Source organism: Salvelinus alpinus, chromosome 13, assembly GCF_045679555.1.
Source record: "Salvelinus alpinus chromosome 13, SLU_Salpinus.1, whole genome shotgun sequence".
NCBI lineage: Eukaryota > Metazoa > Chordata > Actinopteri > Salmoniformes > Salmonidae > Salvelinus > Salvelinus alpinus.
Window position 1 is genome coordinate 24,537,319 of NC_092098.1, and position 20,861 is coordinate 24,558,179.

Genomic DNA, 20,861 nt, shown 5'->3' on the forward strand with positions numbered 1-20,861 from the left:
AAGGCTAGTCCCTGGCAATGACAAGGAGTGGAATGTTAGCTAAAGAGACTGGTACTCGGGCTAGAATGTCTCTGCTGTAACCAAGATGCTTGATCTAGACATCTAGCTGCTTAGCTAGCAACTTAAGAAACCAAATGCAAAGCTGGAGTCCTGAGCTGATATAATTTATTTGTCACATCTTAGACTTCAAAATTACACTCTTTTAAACAGTATTGAAAATCATGCGGTCTGTATTTAAAAATACCCCGTTATACGGTATAAACGGTATATCGCCCAAGCCTACCCCCAGTACGACAGGCCCCCACCATCAAATTACACACAAGGGCAGATTACTTAAAAATATTGGTCTGGCAGAACATGCAGCAGAGGGGTTCGTTTGATGTAGCTCACAGTGGGTCTGAGAACTGCCCATATGGCCAACCTGCTCCAGCCTCTGCTTACTTTAGATTACAGAATGCAGTTTCAACCCAGGCTCTTGTCTCTCGTGTGTGTGTGTGTGTGTGTGTGTGTGTGTGTGTGTGTGTGTGTGTGTGTGTGTGTGTGTGGTGTGTGTGTGCCCACTGTATGTATGCTTTTTAATTTTGTTCCAAATAATTCAGATCGTTTCATCTTGGCTTTCATGGATTTTCATGTGTAGGTACAACCAGACTGTAGTAAACCGTATAGATCATTTCAGTGGTTTTGCATTTTACACAAATAGTAGTCTGAGAGGATTTTGAACACTTGCCTCAGCACACAACGCTACATCAAGGGGATATAGCCTGGCAGCCTATTTTTTATATTTTTTAAAGCTGCATTTTTCTTTGACGGCAAGGCGACTGACTGTCAAAAGGATTTTTCTGTGGCGGCAGCATGTGACAACTCCATTCTCTATGGACTGTAGTTCCATGCGGAGGCTTAAAGCTCTTATTGAATGGAGATCATTTTTAGCTCCGTTGATGTCACAAGGAAATTATGTTTATTCGTTCTAAGAATAACTCCTTGAGAATATGATGCTCCAGTTGGATGATGAGCAGAGCTACAGTGTCAGTTTTTTACGTGTCAATCTATTCTTTCTGCTGTTCTTTCCTGTGTGGTTCACATTTTACAGATGTGTAGCACTTGACCTCCTAAAAATATGTAATTTTATGAAGGCTCTATTTCGAAGATTTGAAATGCTGCCTCCATACTCCCGTTTAACCAAAACACTGTTTAAAACCTTAACTGAAATCTAAAACTGCTAATGTACCAGTGTGAACAGAGGCACTGTCAGATGAAATCCTGATTTTTATTTTAGAAATAACATTAGACATTCTAACTCTATGAGTAGCCCCTAGGTGCTCATGAAGGGAATGCTATGCAATCAGTGTGCGCTATTAGGCTAGTGGACTTCATCTCTCTCTCCTCCCTCTGTGTGTCCAGGTGTAGCCCATTGCCTGGAGATCACGTCCCAGGGGCCCACGTCCATAGAGAAGGCCAGCAGTGAGAGCGTCAAGCTGGACTGCCAGTTCTCTCTGGCACCCGAGGACTCTGGCCCTCTGGACATCGAATGGAGCCTGCTGGCCTCTGACAACCAGAAAGAGGATAAAGTGGTGAGTGTGTGATTTTATGTGGTCCCTCCAAGTGGTTTGTATGTGGGGGGGGGGGGGGGGGGGGGTTCATCCCTGAAAAAGTTTTGGGGTTATTCCTGCTCTGGTATGTCAGAAGTCATGTTCTGTCAGAACTAGTCAATGTTATCCATTGTTACAACAGAAGTGTTATGCCAGTCTTAGTGTTCTGTCAGAAGCAGCAACCTGAACTGGTTAACCAGAGGCAAAGATAGAGCCATGCTTAAAGGTCTGTCTGCTTTGATACAGTACCTGCCATTTGAGAAGTAAAAGGAGAAGTCAGGTTTTTCCCCCTTTTGTTAAGCAGTTCTCTTTCACACAACCCCCAAACATGACTAAAAATAGGTTAATGTTTTACTTGTTCCATCTTTTTAAAGCTCTATAAAATATCCCACGTGGGTTTGAGTGTGTGTGTATGGCATGGAGCTCTTTCAGTGTGTGTGCAAGCGTGCACTGTCCACACCCATTAGCGTGTGAAAAGGAGTGTGTGGGTGCGTTAGTTGGCTCTCGTAACCTCAACCACCTGCTCTCTGCATGGTACCTCTATTGAGTGGAATGCCACCTCCCAGCCATGCTGTGGGAGCCCAGCAGCTCCCTGTGTACAGGCCATGTCATCCCTCTATAGCTTGGAGGTGTGGGATGCACCAAGCTGCTGAGGATAGATCCACATAGCCCATGCACTGCCAGAGGGCATAGAACTAGAAGCCTAGAGATGGATACAGTCTCTCCTGTACTTCTCCATTCCCTCCTCTACTAGTGATGCCTCTGCATCTCTCTTTCAAATCAAATTGTGTTTGTCATATGTGCCGAACAACCTTACAGTGAAATGCTTATTAGCCACAATGCAGTTTTAAGAAAATGTCTTTAAAAAAAGTAAGAGCTAAGAATAACAAATAATTAAAGAGCAGCTCTAAATAACAATAGGGGGTCTATGTTTATTTTACCTTTTTTATTTCACCTTTATTTAACCAGGTAGGCCAGTTGAGAACAAGTTCTCATTTACAACTGCGACCTGGCCAAGATAAAGCAAAGCAGTTCGACAAAAACAACAACACAGAGTTACATATAAACAAACGTACAGTCAATAACGCAATAGAAAATAAAAATTGAAAAATCTATGTACAGTGTGTGCAAATGTAGGGAGGTAGGCAATAAATAGGCCTTAGAGGCAAAATAATTACAATTTAGCATTAATACTGGAGTGATAGATGTGCAAGTAGAGATACTGGGGTGCAAAGAGGGTAAGTAATAATATGGGGATGAGGTAGTTGGGTGTGCTATTTACAGATTGGCTGTGTACAGGTACAGTGATAGGTAAGCTGCTCTGACAGCTGATTCTTAAAGTTAGAGAGGGAGATATAAGTCTCCAGCTTCAGAGATTTTTGCAATTCGTTCCAGTCATTGGCAGCAGAGAACTGGAAGGAAAGGCGGCCAAAGGAAGTGTTGCCTTTGGGGATGACCAGTGCGATATACCTGCTGGAGCACATGCTACGGGTGGGTGTTGCTATGGTGACCAGTGAGCTGAGATAAGGTGGGGCTTTACCTGGCAAAGACTTATAGATGACCTGGAGCCAGTGGGTTTGGCGACTGATATGTAGTGAGGGCCAGCCAACGAGAGCATACAGGTCGCAGTGGTGAGTACTATATGGGGCTTTGGTGACAAAACGGATGGCACTGTGATAGACTACATCCAATTTGCTGAGTAGAGTGTTGGAGGCTATTTTGTAAATTACATCGCCGAAGTCAAGGATCGGTAGGATAGTCAGTTTTACAAGGGTATGTTTGGCAGCATGAGTGAAGTAGGCTTTGTTGCGAAATAGGAAGCCAATTCTAGATTTAATTTTGGTTTGGAGATGCTTGATGTGAGTCTGGAAGGAGAGTTTACAGTCTAACCAGACACCTAGGTATTTGTAGCTGTCCACATATTCTAGGTCCGAACCGTCCAGGGTAGTGATGCTAGTCGGGCTAGTGGGTGCGGGCAGCAATCAGTTGAAGAGCATGCACTTAGTTTTACTAGCATTTGGTAAAATCAGTTGGAGGCCACGGAAGGAGTGTTGTATGGCGTTGAAGCTTGTTTGGAGGTTTGTTAGCACAGTCTCCAAAGAAGGGCCAGATTTTTTCAGAATGGTGTCATCTGCGTAGAGGTGGATCAGAGAATCACCAGCAGCAAGAGCGACATCATTGATATATACAGAGAAAAGAGTCGGCCCGAGAATTTAACCCTGTGACACCCCCGTAGAGACTAGAGGTCGACCGATTAATCGGAATGGCCAATTAATTAGGGCCGATTTCAAGTTTTCATAACAATCGGTAATGTGCATTTTTGGACATTGATTGTGGCCGATTACATTGCACTCCACGAAGAGACTGCGTGGCAGGCTGACTACCTGTTACGCGAGTGCAGCAAGAAGCCATGGTAAGTTGCTAGCTAGCATTAAACTTCTCTTATAAAAAAACAATCAATCTTAACATAATCACTAGTTAAATACACAAGGTTGATGATATTACTAGTTTATCTAGCTTGTCCTGCGTTGCATGTAATCGATGCGGTGCCTGTTAATTTCTCATCGAATCACAGCCTACTAAGCCAAACGGGTGATGATTTAACAAGCGCATTCGCGGAAAAAGCACTGTCGTTGCACCAATGTGTATCTAAACATAAACATCAATGCCTTTCTTTAAAATCAATACACAAGTATATATTTATATTTAGTTAATATTGCCTGCTAACATGAATTTCTTTTAACTAGTGAAATTGTGTCACCTCTCTTGCGTTCCGTGCAAGCAGAGTCAGGGTATTTGCAGCAGTTTGGGCCGCCTGGCTCATTGCGAACTATGTGAAGACCATTTCTTCCTAACAAAGACCATAATTAATTTGCCAGAATTTTATATAATTATGACATAACATTGAAGGTTGTGCAATTTAACAGCAATATTTAGACTTAGTGATGCCACCCGTTAGGTGTAGCCACTCGGATAGCAGCTAGCTAGCTGCGATGATCTGGAGTAAAGCGGGGTACAGGGGTTACCGGTACAGAGTCAATGTGCGGGGGCACCATGGACAACCATGTGTAGTTAACCTCTTTGGGCTGGAGGGCAGTATTGAGTAGCTTGGATGAATAAGGTGCCCAGAGTAAACTGCCTGCTACTCAGGCCCAGAAGCTAAGATATGCATATTATTAGAGCTGGATAGAAAACACTCGGAAGTTTCTAAAACGGTTTGAATGATGTCTGTGAGTATAACAGAACTCATATGGCAGGCAAAAACCTGAGAAAAAATCCAACCAGGAAGTGGGAAATCTGAGGTTTGTAGATTTTAAAGTAATTGCCTATCCAAGATACAGTGTAAATTTGGTCCGATTGCACTTCCTAAGGCTTCCACTAGATGTTAACAGTCTTTAGAACCTTGTTTCAGGCTTCTACTGTGAAGGGGGAGCGAATAAGAGCTGTTTGACAAAGCTCATGGCATTCTGCCAGACCCCTAAGTCACGCGCGCGGCCGTGAGAGCGAGCTGCGTTCCCTTTCATTTCTAAAGACAAAGGAATTGTCCGGTTGTAATATTATTGAAGATTTATGATAAAAAACATCCTAAAGATTGATTCTATATATCGTTTAACATGTTTCTACGAACTGTAATGGAACTGTTTTGACTTTTCGTCTGGACTAAGATTTGTGAACTAATCGCGCGAATAAAAAGGAGGTATTTGGACATAAATGATGGACTTTATCGAACAAAACAGAACTGGGATTCCTGGGAGTGCATTCCGATGAAGATCATCAAAGGTAAGTGAATATTTATAATGCGATTAATCGGTCGACCTCTAGTCTAGTGTTTCTGGGATAACGGTGTTGATGTGAGCCATGACCGGCCTTACAAAGCCTTTCATGGCTACAGACGTGAGTGCTACGGGTCGGTCGTCATTTAGACAGGTTACCTTAGTGTTCTTGGGCACAGGGACTATGGTGGTCTGCTTGAAACATGTTGGTATTACAGACTCAGACAGGGAGAGGTTGAAAAAGTCAGTGAAGACACTTGCCAGTTGGTCAGCGCATGCTTGGAGTACACATCCTTGTAATCCATCTGGCCCAGCGGCCTAACTCACATCGGCTGCGGAGAGTGTGATCACACAGTCGTCCGGAACAGCTGATGCTCTCAGGCATGTTTCAGTGTTACTTGCCTCGAAGCAAGCATAGAAGTTATTTAGCTCGTCTGGTAGGCTCGTGTCACTGGGCAGCTCTCGGCTGTGCTTCCCCTTGTAGTCTGTAATAGTTAGCATTCCTTGCCACATCCGACGAGCATTGGAGCCAGTGTAGTACGATTTGATCTTAGTGCTGTATTGATGCTTTGCCTGTTTGATGTTTCGTCGGAGGGCATAGTGGGATTTCTTATAAGCTTCCGGGTTAGAGTCCCGCTCCTTGAAAGCGGCAGCTCTACCCTTTAGCTCAGTGCGAATGTTGACTGTAATCCATGGTTTCTGGTTGGGGTATGTACGTACAGTTACTATGGGGACGACATCCTCGACGCACTCTCTCTCGTTGTCCCCCAGGGCCTCAGTTTTTGGCCAGGGCTAGAAGTGGGTCAGTAGGAGCCCTTCCTTAGCTGTTCCTCACCCCATTCCTCTCTCCCTCCATCCCTGCCTCCCACTTCAGTCCACCCAGCCCAGCCCAGCCAAGGCTCCAGCCCCTGCCCTGCTCGCTCCTCTCCCTCTATTGTCTATGCTAAACTGGGGAGCAGTGCCTCAAGAGACCCCTGTTTTTGTTTTTGACCTACTTCATTGATTTAGAATGGGAACCACCAATAATTAATTGGTGGGGGTGGAAGTGGCAGATTTAAATAAAAATAAAAAAACTTATTATAATAGAGCCATCATTGTTATCCCATGTTTGGCGTGCTCATGTGGATATACATGTAACTGTAGAATCCTGTGTGGGTGATTTTCTCATTGTGGTCGCCCTCCCCCTCTCAGCTGTAGACATCATGTTGTAGTCTCCCTCCTCTCTAGCTAGGCTACATTCAGCTGTAGACATCATGTTGTAGTCTCCCTCCTCTCTAGCTAGGCTACATTCAGCTGTAGACATCATGTTGTAGTCTCCCTCCTCTCTAGCTAGGCTACATTCAGCTGTAGACATCATGTTGTAGTCTCCCTCCTCTCTAGCTAGGCTACATTCAGCTGTAGACATTTTTTGTAGTCTCCCTCCTCTCTAGCTAGGCTACATTCAGCTGTAGACATCATGTTGTAGTCTCCCTCCTCTCTAGCTAGGCTACATTCAGCTGTAGACATCATGTTGTGGTCTCCCTTCTCTCTAGCTCATCTACATTCAGCTGTAGACATCATGTTGTAGTCTCCCTCCTCTCTAGCTAGGCTACATTCAGCTGTAGACATCATGTTGTAGTCTCCCTCCTCTCTAGCTAGGCTACATTCAGCTGTAGACATCATGTTGTAGTCTCCCTCCTCTCTAGCTAGGCTACATTCAGCTGTAGACATCATGTTGTAGTCTCCCTCCTCTCTAGCTAGGCTACATTCAGCTGTAGACATCATGTTGTGGTCTCCCTCCTCTCTAGCTAGGCTACATTCAGCTGTAGACATCATGTTGTGGTCTCCCTCCTCTCTAGCTAGGCTACATTCAGCTGTAGACATCATGTTGTAGTCTCCCTCCTCTCTAGCTAGGCTACATTCAGCTGTAGACATCATGTTGTAGTCTCCCTCCTCTCTAGCTAGGCTACATTCAGCTGTAGACATCATGTTGTAGTCTCCCTCCTCTCTAGCTAGGCTACATTCAGCTGTAGACATCATGTTGTAGTCTCCCTCCTCTCTAGCTAGGCTACATTCAGCTGTAGACATCACGTTGTGGTCTCCCTCCTCTCTAGCTAGGCTACATTCAGCTGTAGACATCATGTTGTAGTCTCCCTCCTCTCTAGCTAGGCTACATTCAGCTGTAGACATCATGTTGTGGTCTCCCTTCTCTCTAGCTCATCTACATTCAGCTGTAGACATCATGTTGTAGTCTCCCTCCTCTCTAGCTAGGCTACATTCAGCTGTAGACATCACGTTGTGGTCTCCCTCCTCTCTAGCTAGGCTACATTCAGCTGTAGACATCATGTTGTAGTCTCCCTCCTCTCTAGCTAGGCTACATTCAGCTGTAGACATCATGTTGTGGTCTCCCTTCTCTCTAGCTCATCTACATTCAGCTGTAGACATCATGTTGTAGTCTCCCTCCTCTCTAGCTAGGCTACATTCAGCTGTAGACATCATGTTGTAGTCTCCCTCCTCTCTAGCTAGGCTACATTCAGCTGTAGACATCATGTTGTAGTCTCCCTCCTCTCTAGCTAGGCTACATTCAGCTGTAGACATCATGTTGTAGTCTCCCTCCTCTCTAGCTAGGCTACATTCAGCTGTAGACATCATGTTGTAGTCTCCCTCCTCTCTAGCTAGGCTACATTCAGCTGTAGACATCATGTTGTAGTCTCCCTCCTCTCTAGCTAGGCTACATTCAGCTGTAGACATCATGTTGTAGTCTCCCTCCTCTCTAGCTAGGCTACATTCAGCTGTAGACATCATGTTGTAGTCTCCCTCCTCTCTAGCTAGGCTACATTCAGCTGTAGACATCATGTTGTGGTCTCCCTCCTCTCTAGCTAGGCTACATTCAGCTGTAGACATCATGTTGTGGTCTCCCTCCTCTCTAGCTAGGCTACATTCAGCTGTAGACATCACGTTGTAGTCTCCCTCCTCTCTAGCTAGGCTACATTCAGCTGTAGACATCATGTTGTAGTCTCCCTCCTCTCTAGCTAGGCTACATTCAGCTGTAGACATCATGTTGTAGTCTCCCTCCTCTCTAGCTAGGCTACATTCAGCTGTAGACATTTTTTGTAGTCTCCCTCCTCTCTAGCTAGGCTACATTCAGCTGTAGACATCATGTTGTAGTCTCCCTCCTCTCTAGCTAGGCTACATTCAGCTGTAGACATCATGTTGTAGTCTCCCTCCTCTCTAGCTAGGCTACATTCAGCTGTAGACATCACGTTGTGGTCTCCCTCCTCTCTAGCTAGGCTACATTCAGCTGTAGACATCACGTTGTGGTCTCCCTCCTCTCTAGCTAGGCTACATTCAACTGTATACATCATGTTGTGGTCTCCCTCCTCTCTAGCTAGGCTACATTCAGCTGTAGACATTTTTTGTAGTCTCCCTCCTCTCTAGCTAGGCTACATTCAGCTGTAGACATCATGTTGTAGTCTCCCTCCTCTCTAGCTAGGCTACATTCAGCTGTAGACATCATGTTGTAGTCTCCCTCCTCTCTAGCTAGGCTACATTCAGCTGTAGACATTTTTTGTAGTCTCCCTCCTCTCTAGCTAGGCTACATTCAGCTGTAGACATCATGTTGTGGTCTCCCTTCTCTCTAGCTAGGCTACATTCAGCTGTAGACATCATGTTGTAGTCTCCCTCCTCTCTAGCTAGGCTACATTCAGCTGTAGACATCATGTTGTAGTCTCCCTCCTCTCTAGCTAGGCTACATTCAGCTGTAGACATCATGTTGTAGTCTCCCTCCTCTCTAGCTAGGCTACATTCAGCTGTAGACATCATGTTGTGGTCTCCCTCCTCTCTAGCTAGGCTACATTCAGCTGTAGACATCATGTTGTAGTCTCCCTCCTCTCTAGCTAGGCTACATTCAGCTGTAGACATCATGTTGTAGTCTCCCTCCTCTCTAGCTAGGCTACATTCAGCTGTAGACATCATGTTGTAGTCTCCCTCCTCTCTAGCTAGGCTACATTCAGCTGTAGACATCATGTTGTAGTCTCCCTCCTCTCTAGCTAGGCTACATTCAGCTGTAGACATCATGTTGTAGTCTCCCTCCTCTCTAGCTAGGCTACATTCAGCTGTAGACATTTTTTGTAGTCTCCCTCCTCTCTAGCTAGGCTACATTCAGCTGTAGACATCATGTTGTAGTCTCCCTCCTCTCTAGCTAGGCTACATTCAGCTGTAGACATCATGTTGTAGTCTCCCTCCTCTCTAGCTAGGCTACATTCAGCTGTAGACATCACGTTGTGGTCTCCCTCCTCTCTAGCTAGGCTACATTCAGCTGTAGACATCATGTTGTAGTCTCCCTCCTCTCTAGCTAGGCTACATTCAGCTGTAGACATCATGTTGTAGTCTCCCTCCTCTCTAGCTAGGCTACATTCAGCTGTAGACATCATGTTGTAGTCTCCCTCCTCTCTAGCTAGGCTACATTCAGCTGTAGTCATCATGTTGTAGTCTCCCTCCTCTCTAGCTAGGCTACATTCAGCTGTAGACATCATGTTGTAGTCTCCCTCCTCTCTAGCTAGGCTACATTCAGCTGTAGACATCATGTTGTAGTCTCCCTCCTCTCTAGCTAGGCTACATTCAGCTGTAGACATCATGTTGTAGTCTCCCTCCTCTCTAGCTAGGCTACATTCAGCTGTAGACATCATGTTGTGGTCTCCCTCCTCTCTAGCTAGGCTACATTCAGCTGTAGACATCATGTTGTAGTCTCCCTCCTCTCTAGCTAGGCTACATTCAGCTGTAGACATCATGTTGTGGTCTCCCTTCTCTCTAGCTAGGCTACATTCAGCTGTAGACATCATGTTGTGGTCTCCCTCCTCTCTAGCTAGGCTACATTCAGCTGTAGACATCATGTTGTAGTCTCCCTCCTCTCTAGCTAGGCTACATTCAGCTGTAGACATCATGTTGTAGTCTCCCTCCTCTCTAGCTAGGCTACATTCAGCTGTAGACATCATGTTGTGGTCTCCCTTCTCTCTAGCTAGGCTACATTCAGCTGTAGACATCACGTTGTGGTCTCCCTCCTCTCTAGCTAGGCTACATTCAGCTGTAGACATCACGTTGTGGTCTCCCTCCTCTCTAGCTAGGCTACATTCAGCTGTAGACATCACGTTGTGGTCTCCCTCCTCTCTAGCTAGGCTACATTCAGCTGTAGACATCATGTTGTAGTCTCCCTCCTCTCTAGCTAGGCTACATTCAGCTGTAGACATCATGTTGTAGTCTCCCTCCTCTCTAGCTAGGCTACATTCAGCTGTAGACATCATGTTGTAGTCTCCCTCCTCTCTAGCTAGGCTACATTCAGCTGTAGACATCATGTTGTAGTCTCCCTCCTCTCTAGCTAGGCTACATTCAGCTGTAGACATCATGTTGTAGTCTCCCTCCTCTCTAGCTAGGCTACATTCAGCTGTAGACATCATGTTGTAGTCTCCCTCCTCTCTAGCTAGGCTACATTCAGCTGTAGACATCATGTTGTAGTCTCCCTCCTCTCTAGCTAGGCTACATTCAGCTGTAGACATCATGTTGTAGTCTCCCTCCTCTCTAGCTAGGCTACATTCAGCTGTAGACATCATGTTGTAGTCTCCCTCCTCTCTAGCTAGGCTACATTCAGCTGTAGACATCATGTTGTAGTCTCCCTCCTCTCTAGCTAGGCTACATTCAGCTGTAGACATCATGTTGTAGTCTCCCTCCTCTCTAGCTAGGCTACATTCAGCTGTAGACATCATGTTGTGGTCTCCCTCCTCTCTAGCTAGGCTACATTCAGCTGTAGACATCATGTTGTAGTCTCCCTCCTCTCTAGCTAGGCTACATTCAGCTGTAGACATCATCTTGTGGTCTCCCGCCACAATCTCACCAGACCATTCCTTCATTCACCACGACCAAGTTTCTATCTTCCTCTGAGTGGGTAGATATTAATTGACCAATCAGAACGGCACTCGGTGCATACACACACAGCCTCCTTGTGCCCTGATGGGGTGATGTCATGTGTATTATTAGCAATTAGTGGCCTGTTAATAAGTCCACTGGCTGCAGGGCTGGCTTAGTGTGTGTGACCATGCCCAGTAGGATTAGTGCTGGTAGACCAGGGCTACGCTGGACTACTGGACGTGCAGTACTGAACTACTCTTCTAGGAGAGGAGATGGAGGAGAGGGAGAAAGGAGACGAGGATGGGATAGCTGATGGAGTAGAGGGAGTGGTTGAGATGGTGATGTGGGAGAGGAGTGTGAAAAGGAAGACTGGAGAAGAGGGAAGGAGGAGGTTGGCACTTAACTGTTCCCCAGAGAGCTCTAGAAGTTCATAACTGATATGGAGTTCTCGGTGAGAGGGCTTAGGATGACCAGGAGGAGGATGACCCGACCATATAGAGGGTTATACTCACTGTTAACCTAGTAATACTATAAGAACAACTGACAGTATCAGGACAGACAGACCTCTAATAACATCCGTCCTCATTAGATGTTTCCTCAACGGACCGCCCCCTATGACAAATTACTATTAGTCTCTTTACTGCACAGTCAAACTGACATTTTTGTGTTCATGAAGTAGCAAAAAACAATGCACCGCTTACATCAGATTCTCTATTTAGAGGTTTGGGAATCGTGGTCTGTTGGTATAGCATTGTCCTACAGGCTTTATGGAGTCAGTGAAGCAGAGCTAATGCACTGCTTACATGCCTACTGAAATAGTTCATTAGCATTTGGCTTTCATCACGGGAATACACTACGGATAGGCTGGAAGCAGGGTGACTACAATCATGATAAAAATTCATGAATGGTAGTTGCCTATAGTGCTTTAGTCTTGAGAGTAGTTGGGAGAATAGAACACTATATAGCTGCTTCAAATTCCTGGTGTGCTGATAAAAACGTTGTGTCCTTGAAAGCACTAGAGCTTTGTTTACTAAAGAAAGTCCAAGTGGAGTGGTTCAGGTTTAACCTTGAGAATACATCTGGAGTGGAGGTACTTTTCTGAAACTGACTATAGAGGCATGGCTATGTCAGGAGAAAAGCCTGTCTTTACCAAAGACACAACAACACTGTTGCCGGAGTAAGGCCGACAGGGAAATTGAATGTACACAGGTGACGCCACTTTCTGTTTGCCTCAAATTAGCCCCTCCCCTCACACATGATGATGACATCGTCTTTAAATGGCCCCATGTAAATAACCTAACATTTCTCTTATTCCTGCTGCTGCTACAGCTGTTGCAAGTATAATAGAGGTATTTTCACTTCTGCACTTTTTACTATTTTCTTTAATAGTTCATTACTATGTAAGGTGACTAAGTGTCCATTACAAGTGCAAAATAAAGTTGTCCACAGAGACTTTGTCTGACCTCACCATATGGATACTGTAATGCTGGTCAACCTGTTCTGAATCAGCACTCGGGAATGAAAGTGTCCTTGTTTTCAATTTCAGTTGTTTGGTTTTCCCTAATGTCTGCCCTTTGATTTCCAGCATGTAGGCCCTCTTGGAGTTTTTATAGGATTTGTTTTATTGAGCCACATTCTTACATGCAGTTAGGACTGGAGTGGGCAAAACAAAAATCTAACTTATGGGCAATTCACATTATCTTGATTTTAAAATTTTCTCAAAATAAGTTTTGTTGTGCAATTTAAGGTCAAACTGCATTTCAAACAGTCAGGAATAATCTAATGAATTTAGGGGTTGTGAAATTATACCTAGGCTAAATAGAAGCCTTCTACAACCATAAGACCCACTAACAATTTAATTATTTTATCAAAATAGTTGAACCTGCTTTTTTCCAATAATCACTGATCTGGCTTTCAAGTCTGTCTATGAAAATGCCCTTTTTGTTACAAATTTAACCAGCGCCATGCATAATGCACATCCACTAATAATGACTAACCTCTTGTAGCAGGCATTAAAGAAAATGAACACAGGTCTCATAAACAATCTCTCAAGCACAAGCCCACGTGCTAGTGAGTAGCCAGCTAATCTTTATATTTCAAGTCTAGCCAACTTGGATTTATCTGCTTGCTAACAAGGTAGAACAGTTGAACTGTTATGAATACACCCTCCTGTCTGTCTCCAACTGTTTGAACAACAGCTTGTTCACCTTGTTAAGATATTGTAATCAAGTGGCCTACCTGAATAGAAATTGTACTTATTTCTCAGAATGAGAACAAGTTGCCAATTTCTTATGAATGTGGATTTTTATGCTCATTGCACATTTATACAACAGAGACTGAACAGCTAGCACACACGTCTATGGCTAAAATACTGCTAGTGGTAGCCCTACGTGGTACCGCAATGCCGCGTACGACAAACGGAGCGTTAGTTTTCCTGTTCATTGTCTTGGGATTAAATTCCCCCTGTAATTCTCACAGAAACCAGTTTGTCCAATTTGTTTTTCTCTCACTTTCCCTGGATTCCACTAGTTTTCCTCAACAAAACATGTCATCTGTCTCATCCCAACCTTTTTAAGTCACTCCAACAAAATATTTTTGAGGTACATTTACCTAATATTTTCTCATTTTAGGAAAAGTTCTATAATTGAACGAAGTTACATCTATAAACGGTTTTATGTATACCAGTAGGGGATCCTAAAGATAAATGGTCAGAGCATTTTTTTAAATAAAGTATAATTTTAAGTGAGTATGTTTGGGGCAAAATGCCCCCAGGGCAATCGATGCAAGTCACTGGTACCTATATTAGCATATTCCAAATCATGTCCAAATCATCTATAAGTAAGTATCTTTGAGTTACACAATACATTTTCAGATTCTTTAGGATGATTTGGACAGGAAGGACTAAATTAAAAAAACATATATTTTATAGTGAGGATATTAATAGTGACTAGTGCTGAGCGATTGGGCTCCCGAGTGGCGCAGCGGTCTAAGGCACTGCATCTCAGTGCAAGAGGCATCACTACAAACACCCTGGTTCAAATCCAGGCTGTATCACAACCGGCTGTGATTGGGAGTCCCAAAGGGCAGTAAACAATTGGCCCAGCGTCGTCCGGGTTTGGCCAGTGTAGGCCGTCATTGTAAATAAGAATTTGTTCTTAACTGACTTGCCTAGTTAATAAAAAAAGGGAGGGGGGGGTCGTTTCAGTTCAATTATATAAAAATTTTCAGTTTTTTTCTGTTTAAAAAAAACTTTAAATGCACTATGCATTATGTGAGTTGAATGCTGTAACACTGAATAAAACAATGAATCAAAGTCCCATGATGGTAGTGACTGTCCATTACTGCTCATCACTTATTGACCATAAATTATTGACATTACTTTAATAAAAGTATTCTATTTGACTTTCATTCCAAGTCATCTCATCTGTATAGAGCTGCTGCCTATGCTGTCTGACATAATCACTATTTTAGTAGTTTTTCAAAGTAAATAAGGCATACTTTTATGAATACCAACTATCAATCAGGTATCAGGTATTTTCAGGCTTGCGAAGCAACTGCTTTCTATCCTCCTCGATTGCTGCTTCTATTCTCTCAGTCTCCGTGTCTGCTCCGCACAGACCCGGACAAGTTTATGTGGGTGCGCAATGGGTTATGGTCAATGTAGTTAATTACCACATTTTATGCGCTGAACTATGTAGAATATTGGCCTGTCGGAAACTACAACTCCCACTACATCGCACTGTTACGGCTTCATCTGATTTATCTTGACATAAACTGTACATCGAGCTCACAGGAAAAACTGAGCAAAATGAAATTCAAATAATTGAACCAATGTCAGAAAATCATTCAGCACTAATAGTGAGAAGTGCAATGTCATTTTGTTCCGACATTTGATTTATTAAAATAAGATACCTAGACTAGCTTTTAAGAGTCAATTAAAATAAAATGCCAAAAGGGCAAGCATAAATGTATTTTAACACACTAATCTTCAGGGGGATTTTTCCCCATAGAGGGTGTTTTGCAGATAGTGGGGCAAAACGCTTCTGTTTCTATTGAAAAACCACAACAAAATATTCTGCCCACTTATTTCTCTTAAAATTAGTTTGCCTAAGGATAGCCAGTATTCACATATCTAAATCTTACCAAACTTAGCTTTTATCTGTCCATAAATAGACCATTTCCTCAGTTACCCTACTCTCGTTTTAGTAGGGTAGTTTTGGTTGGGTCATTTTGGTAAGGTTGTTTTAGTGGGGTCGTTTTGGTAAGGTCGTTTTAGTGGGGTCGTTTTAGTAGGGTAGTTTTGGTTGGGTCGTTTTGGTAAGGTTTGGTAAGGTCGTTTTAGTAGGGTCGTTTTGGTAAGGTCGTTTTAGTAGGGTCGTTTTGGTAAGGTCGTTTTGGTAAGGTCGTTTTAGTAGGGTCGTTTTGGTAAGGTCGTTTATTTAGGGTCTGCTCTGTTGGGAGATGAGACATAAAAACGGTATCGTTAGAAAGGTTAAGTTCTCGTCTAGTACAGTAAAATAAGGTCTCTAAGAGTTTCGGTGTCCATATGACCCATTTTTATTTTATTTATTTTATTTTCTATTGGGCCAAACCTCAAATGCAGAAGGAGAGTTGAAACTGCTTGTCAAAGAGGAAGAAGTGATCTTTCGTCTTTGTTGTTGTGAGCGGTAGGGTGAGAGGCTTGGTGTCTGTGTGATTGGCAAGGTGCACAGTGCACACAGCGCAGAAGGAGCGAAGGGGAAGAGACCAAAAAGACAGCACTCATAAAAACAAAATCGTATTTTCTTGCGATAGTCATTTGGAACATTGTACGAAAACATTACATTCTAATGAATCTAATCAATGCAATATATTGCCCAGCCCTACATGCAGTTTGTACGTGTGTGTGTGTCAGTGTGTCAGTGTGAGACTGAGTGCTTTGTTGCCTGTCTCTACCTCAGTGCCTCGGGCAATTTAATTTCCTCCCCTCCACCTTTCATCTTGTTTTTACTGCCGATGCTCTGATCCCAGTGTTAGTTTGAGGTCTCCGTGTCTCTCCTTAGATCCAGGTGTTATGCATTACAGGTTTAGTGGCTAATACAGTATGTTCAAGATGTATTCTAGCTACACAGCCTTGGCTTGGCAGTCATGGGCTCTACACAAGGATCCCCAGCCGATTTGCTAGACAACTCGCAGTCCGCCGTCCATCTGGTTCTCTGTTTTTCTCTTCTTTCGCTGCCTCCCAGCCCACTGCCCTCTGTTCTGTTAGTCTATCTTTTTCTTCTCCTCTCCAGCCTGGGTTCTCCAGCCTGGGTTCTCCAGCCTGGGTTCTCCAGCCTGGGTTGTCAGTACGTGTGTATGATGAGGATCACGGCACACACCATGAGCTCCTGTCTCTGACCATCTCCATGGAAAATGGAGAAGGATGTGCCTGTTGTCTGCCTGCAGTGTGAGAGAATTACAATTGGAATCCTTTCATTTTTAGTTTGGCCCTCCCTCCCAATCCTTGTTTTCTCTGCCTCTGTGCTTTTCCTGTGCGGCTAGTTGTCCGTTGGCTCCACCTTGACTCCATCTCCTGGCTTCTCCTCGTCGCTCTGTGTCGGAGGGAAGGGGGAGAGACAGAAGGGGGGGTAGGGGAGGTGCAGGAAGGTAGCGCTGGGGGCTGTTGCTGAGCCCAGGGCATAGCTCTCTCTCGGTCTGTGTTGACACAGCAGGTGTTGATTTGACTCCACAGAAGGCCTTTGTTTGTTCCATGCCATACCACAGCTCAGCAGCATGGAAATGAAAGGGCAAAAACAAGCCAGAGCCAGGCACTGCAGGTCGTTAGGGAGATAAGAATGTTACAAACTGACTCACTCTCCCTCAGTATCGGTTGTTTTAGTGAACAAAGACAGGGTGCCTGTTTGCACTCTCAATAACAGCTTGGATTATTTCTCCAGGCTTGATTTTTTGAAAGTTGTAACTCTTGTGCATGTAGCTGCCTCACTAATTCTCTTTCTCGATTTATTTCTCTCTCTCCCTCCTTGCCATGTCTCTCCTCCCTCCTTCCCATGTCTCTCCCCTCCCTCCTTCCCATGTCTCTCCCCTCCCTCCTTCCCATGTCTCTCTCCTCCCTCCTTCCCATGTCTCTCTCCTCCCTCCTTCCCATGTCTCTCCCCTCCCTCCTTCCCATGTCTCTCCCCTCCCTCCTTCCCATGTCTCTCCCCTCCCTCCTTCCCATGTCTCTCCCCTCCCTCCTTCCCATGTCTCTCCCCTCCCTCCTTCCCATGTCTCTCCCTCCCTCCTTCCCATGTCTCTCCTTCCCATGTCTCTCCCCCCCTCCTTCCCATGTCTCTCCCCCCCTCCTTCCCATGTCTCTCCCCCTCTCCTTCCCATGTCTCTCCCCCTCTCCTTCCCATGTCTCTCCCCCTCTCCTTCCCATGTCTCTCCCCCTCTCCTTCCCATGTCTCTCCCCCTCTCCTTCCCATGTCTCTCCCCCTCCTTCCCATGTCTCGCCCTCTCCTTCCCATGTCTCGCCCTCTCCTTCCCATGTCTCTCGCCCTCTCCTTCCCATGTCTCTCCCTCCCTCCTTCCCATGTCTCTCGCTCCCTCCTTCCCATGTCTCTCCTCCCCTCCTTCCCATCTCTCTCCCTCCTTCCTTCCCATGTCTCTCCCCCCTCCTTCCCATATCTCTCCTCCCTCCTTCCCGTGTCTCTCCTCCCCTCCTTCCCGTGTCTCTCCTCCCCTCCTTCCCGTGTCTCTCCTCCCCTCCTTCCCGTGTCTCTCCTCCCCTCCTTCCCGTGTCTCTCCCCCCCTCCTTCCCGTGTCTCTCCCCCCCTCCTTCCCGTGTCTCTCCTCCCCTCCTTCCCGTGTCTCTCCTCCCCTCCTTCCCGTGTCTCTCCTCCCCTCCTTCCCGTGTCTCTCCTCCCCTCCTTCCCGTGTCTCTCCTCCCCTCCTTCCCGTGTCTCTCCTCCCCTCCTTCCCATGTCTCTCTCCTCCCTCCTTCCCATGTCTCTCCCCTCCCTCCTTCCCATGTCTCTCCCTCCCTCCTTCCCATGTCTCTCCCTCCCTCCTTCCCATGTCTCTCCCTCCCTCCTTCCCATGTCTCTCCTTCCCATGTCTCTCCTCCCCTCCTTCCCATGTCTCTCCCCCTCTCCTTCCCATGTCTCTCCCCCTCTCCTTCCCATGTCTCTCCCCCTCTCCTTCCCATGTCTCTCCCCCTCTCCTTCCCATGTCTCTCCCCCTCTCCTTCCCATGTCTCTCCCCCTCCTTCCCATGTCTCGCCCTCTCCTTCCCATGTCTCCGCCCTCTCCTTCCCATGTCTCTCGCCCTCTCCTTCCCATGTCTCTCCCTCCCTCCTTCCCATGTCTCTCGCTCCCTCCTTCCCATGTCTCTCCTCCCCTCCTTCCCATCTCTCTCCCTCCTTCCTTCCCATGTCTCTCCCCCCTCCTTCCCATATCTCTCCTCCCTCCTTCCCGTGTCTCTCCTCCCCTCCTTCCCGTGTCTCTCCTCCCCTCCTTCCCGTGTCTCTCCTTCCCTCCTTCCCGTGTCTCTCCCCCCTCCTTCCCGTGTCTCTCCCCCCCTCCTTGCCGTGTCTCTCCTCCCCTCCTTCCCGTGTCTCTCCTCCCCTCCTTCCCGTGTCTCTCCTCCCCTCCTTCCCGTGTCTCTCCTCCCCTCCTTCCCGTGTCTCTCCTCCCCTCCTTCCCGTGTCTCTCTCCTCCCTCCTTCCCGTGTCTCTCCCCTCCCTCCTTCCCATGTCTCTCCCCTCCCTCCTTCCCGTGTCTCTCCCTCCCTCCTTCCCATGTCTCTCCCTCCCTCCTTCCCATGTCTCTCCTTCCCATGTCTCTCCCCCCTCCTTCCCATGTCTCTCCCCCTCTCCTTCCCATGTCTCTCCCCCTCTCCTTCCCATGTCTCTCCCCCTCTCCTTCCCATGTCTCTCCCCCTCTCCTTCCCATGTCTCTCCCCCTCTCCTTCCCATGTCTCTCCCCCTCTCCTTCCCATGTCTCTCCCTCTCCTTCCCATGTCTCTCCCCCTCCTTCCCATGTCTCGCCCTCTCCTTCCCATGTCTCTCGCCCTCTCCTTCCCATGTCTCGCCCTCTCCTTCCCATGTCTCTCCCCCTCCTTCCCATGTCTCGCCCTCTCCTTCCCATGTCTCTCGCCCTCTCCTTCCCATGTCTCTCCCCCCCTCCTTCCCGTGTCTCTCCTCCGCTCCTTCCCGTGTCTCTCCCCCACTACTTCCCGTGTCTCTCCTCCCTCCTTCAGGTGATCCTGTACTCTGGGGACAGGGCCTATGAGGACTACTACCCTGCAGTGAAGGGGCGAGCCCACTTCAACTCAGCTGACCCTAAGAATGGTGACGCCTCCATCAACTTGACAGGTCTGAAGTCTAGCGACACTGGGACCTACCAGTGCAAGGTGAAGAAGGCCCCGGGCATCCGCAGCAGGAAGATGCTGCTGACCGTCATGGGTGAGTGAGACACCACGGGTGACATTTTAAATCTTAAATAGCCACTACTTTATCTATCTATTGGAGTAAAAACTCCAAACACGATGCCCTTTTAAAGGGTACATGTGGCTGACTAGATAAGTGTTCAATGTAATGCCCCTCTCTAGAATGGTGTGGCGCAGTAGAGGCTGGTGGGGGGATCTATAGGAGGACTGGCTAATTGTAATGGCTGGAATGGAATTAATGGAACGGTATCAAATATATGGAAACCATGTTTGACTCCGTTCCATTAATTCCATTCTAGCCATTACACTGAGCCTGTCCTCATATAGCTCCTCCCACCAACCTCGCCTGGTGTGGTGGTATGTTTAACCTTCCTTGTGGGGTTATAGATTGCAGTCCCATTCAATCCATAGACTGATAGGAAGAGCTATGTCCCTATTATCAGATGACATCAAAACGCCCAATAGCCTACTAATTGCCAATTTAATATAGCTAATTGACAATAGTCTTGTGAAATGTGCAGTGCGTACATGACTGATTTGTCATCACTATGGTGTGAGATAAGCAGAACATTCATAGTGATGATTATACTAATCCAGCTGCTATATACTCACACAATTCCCTGTGCAAACAGACTTGCGGTGTGTGGCTTACCTGACGACTCAAACTGAATTCTTCCACTGCTCTGTTTGATATCTACACTACATGACCAAAAGTATGTTCCAATTCATCCCAAAGGTGTTCAATGGGGTTGAGGTCAGGGCTCTGTGCAGGCCAGTCAAGTTCTTCCACACCAATCTCGACAAACCATTTTTGTATGGATCTCGCTTTGTGCACGTTGGCATTGTCATGCTGAAACAGAAAAGGGCCACAAAGTTGGAAGCAAAGAATTGTCTAGAATGTCATTGTATGCTGTAGCGTTAAGATTTCCTTTCACGGGCTAAGGGGCCTAGCCCAAACCATGTAAAACAGCCCCAGACCATTATTCCTCCTCCACCAAACTTTACAGTTGGCACTATGCATTCGGCTAGGTAGCTTTCTCCTGGCATCCGCCAAACCCAGATTTGTCCGTCGGACTGCCAGATGGTGAAGCGTGATTCGTCACTCCAGAGAACGCGTTTCCACTGCTCCAGAGTCCAATGGTAGTGAGCTTTACACCTCTCCGGCTGACGCTTGGCATTGCGCATGGTGATCTTAGGCTTGTGTGAGGCT

The 20,861-nt window shown here is 46.2% G+C and overlaps 1 protein-coding gene across 1 annotated transcript in view; it reads left to right on the top strand.

The window, feature by feature from the left end:
- The window catches only part of LOC139537437 (coxsackievirus and adenovirus receptor homolog), a 108,471-nt gene that overhangs the window by 71,472 nt on the left and 16,138 nt on the right, over positions 1 to 20,861 (top strand). The window contains exons 2-3 of the mRNA XM_071338711.1: positions 1,402 to 1,571; positions 19,463 to 19,667. Coding sequence (XP_071194812.1) covers positions 1,402 to 1,571; positions 19,463 to 19,667 — 375 coding nt within the window. The remainder of the gene's footprint in view (positions 1 to 1,401; positions 1,572 to 19,462; positions 19,668 to 20,861) is intronic.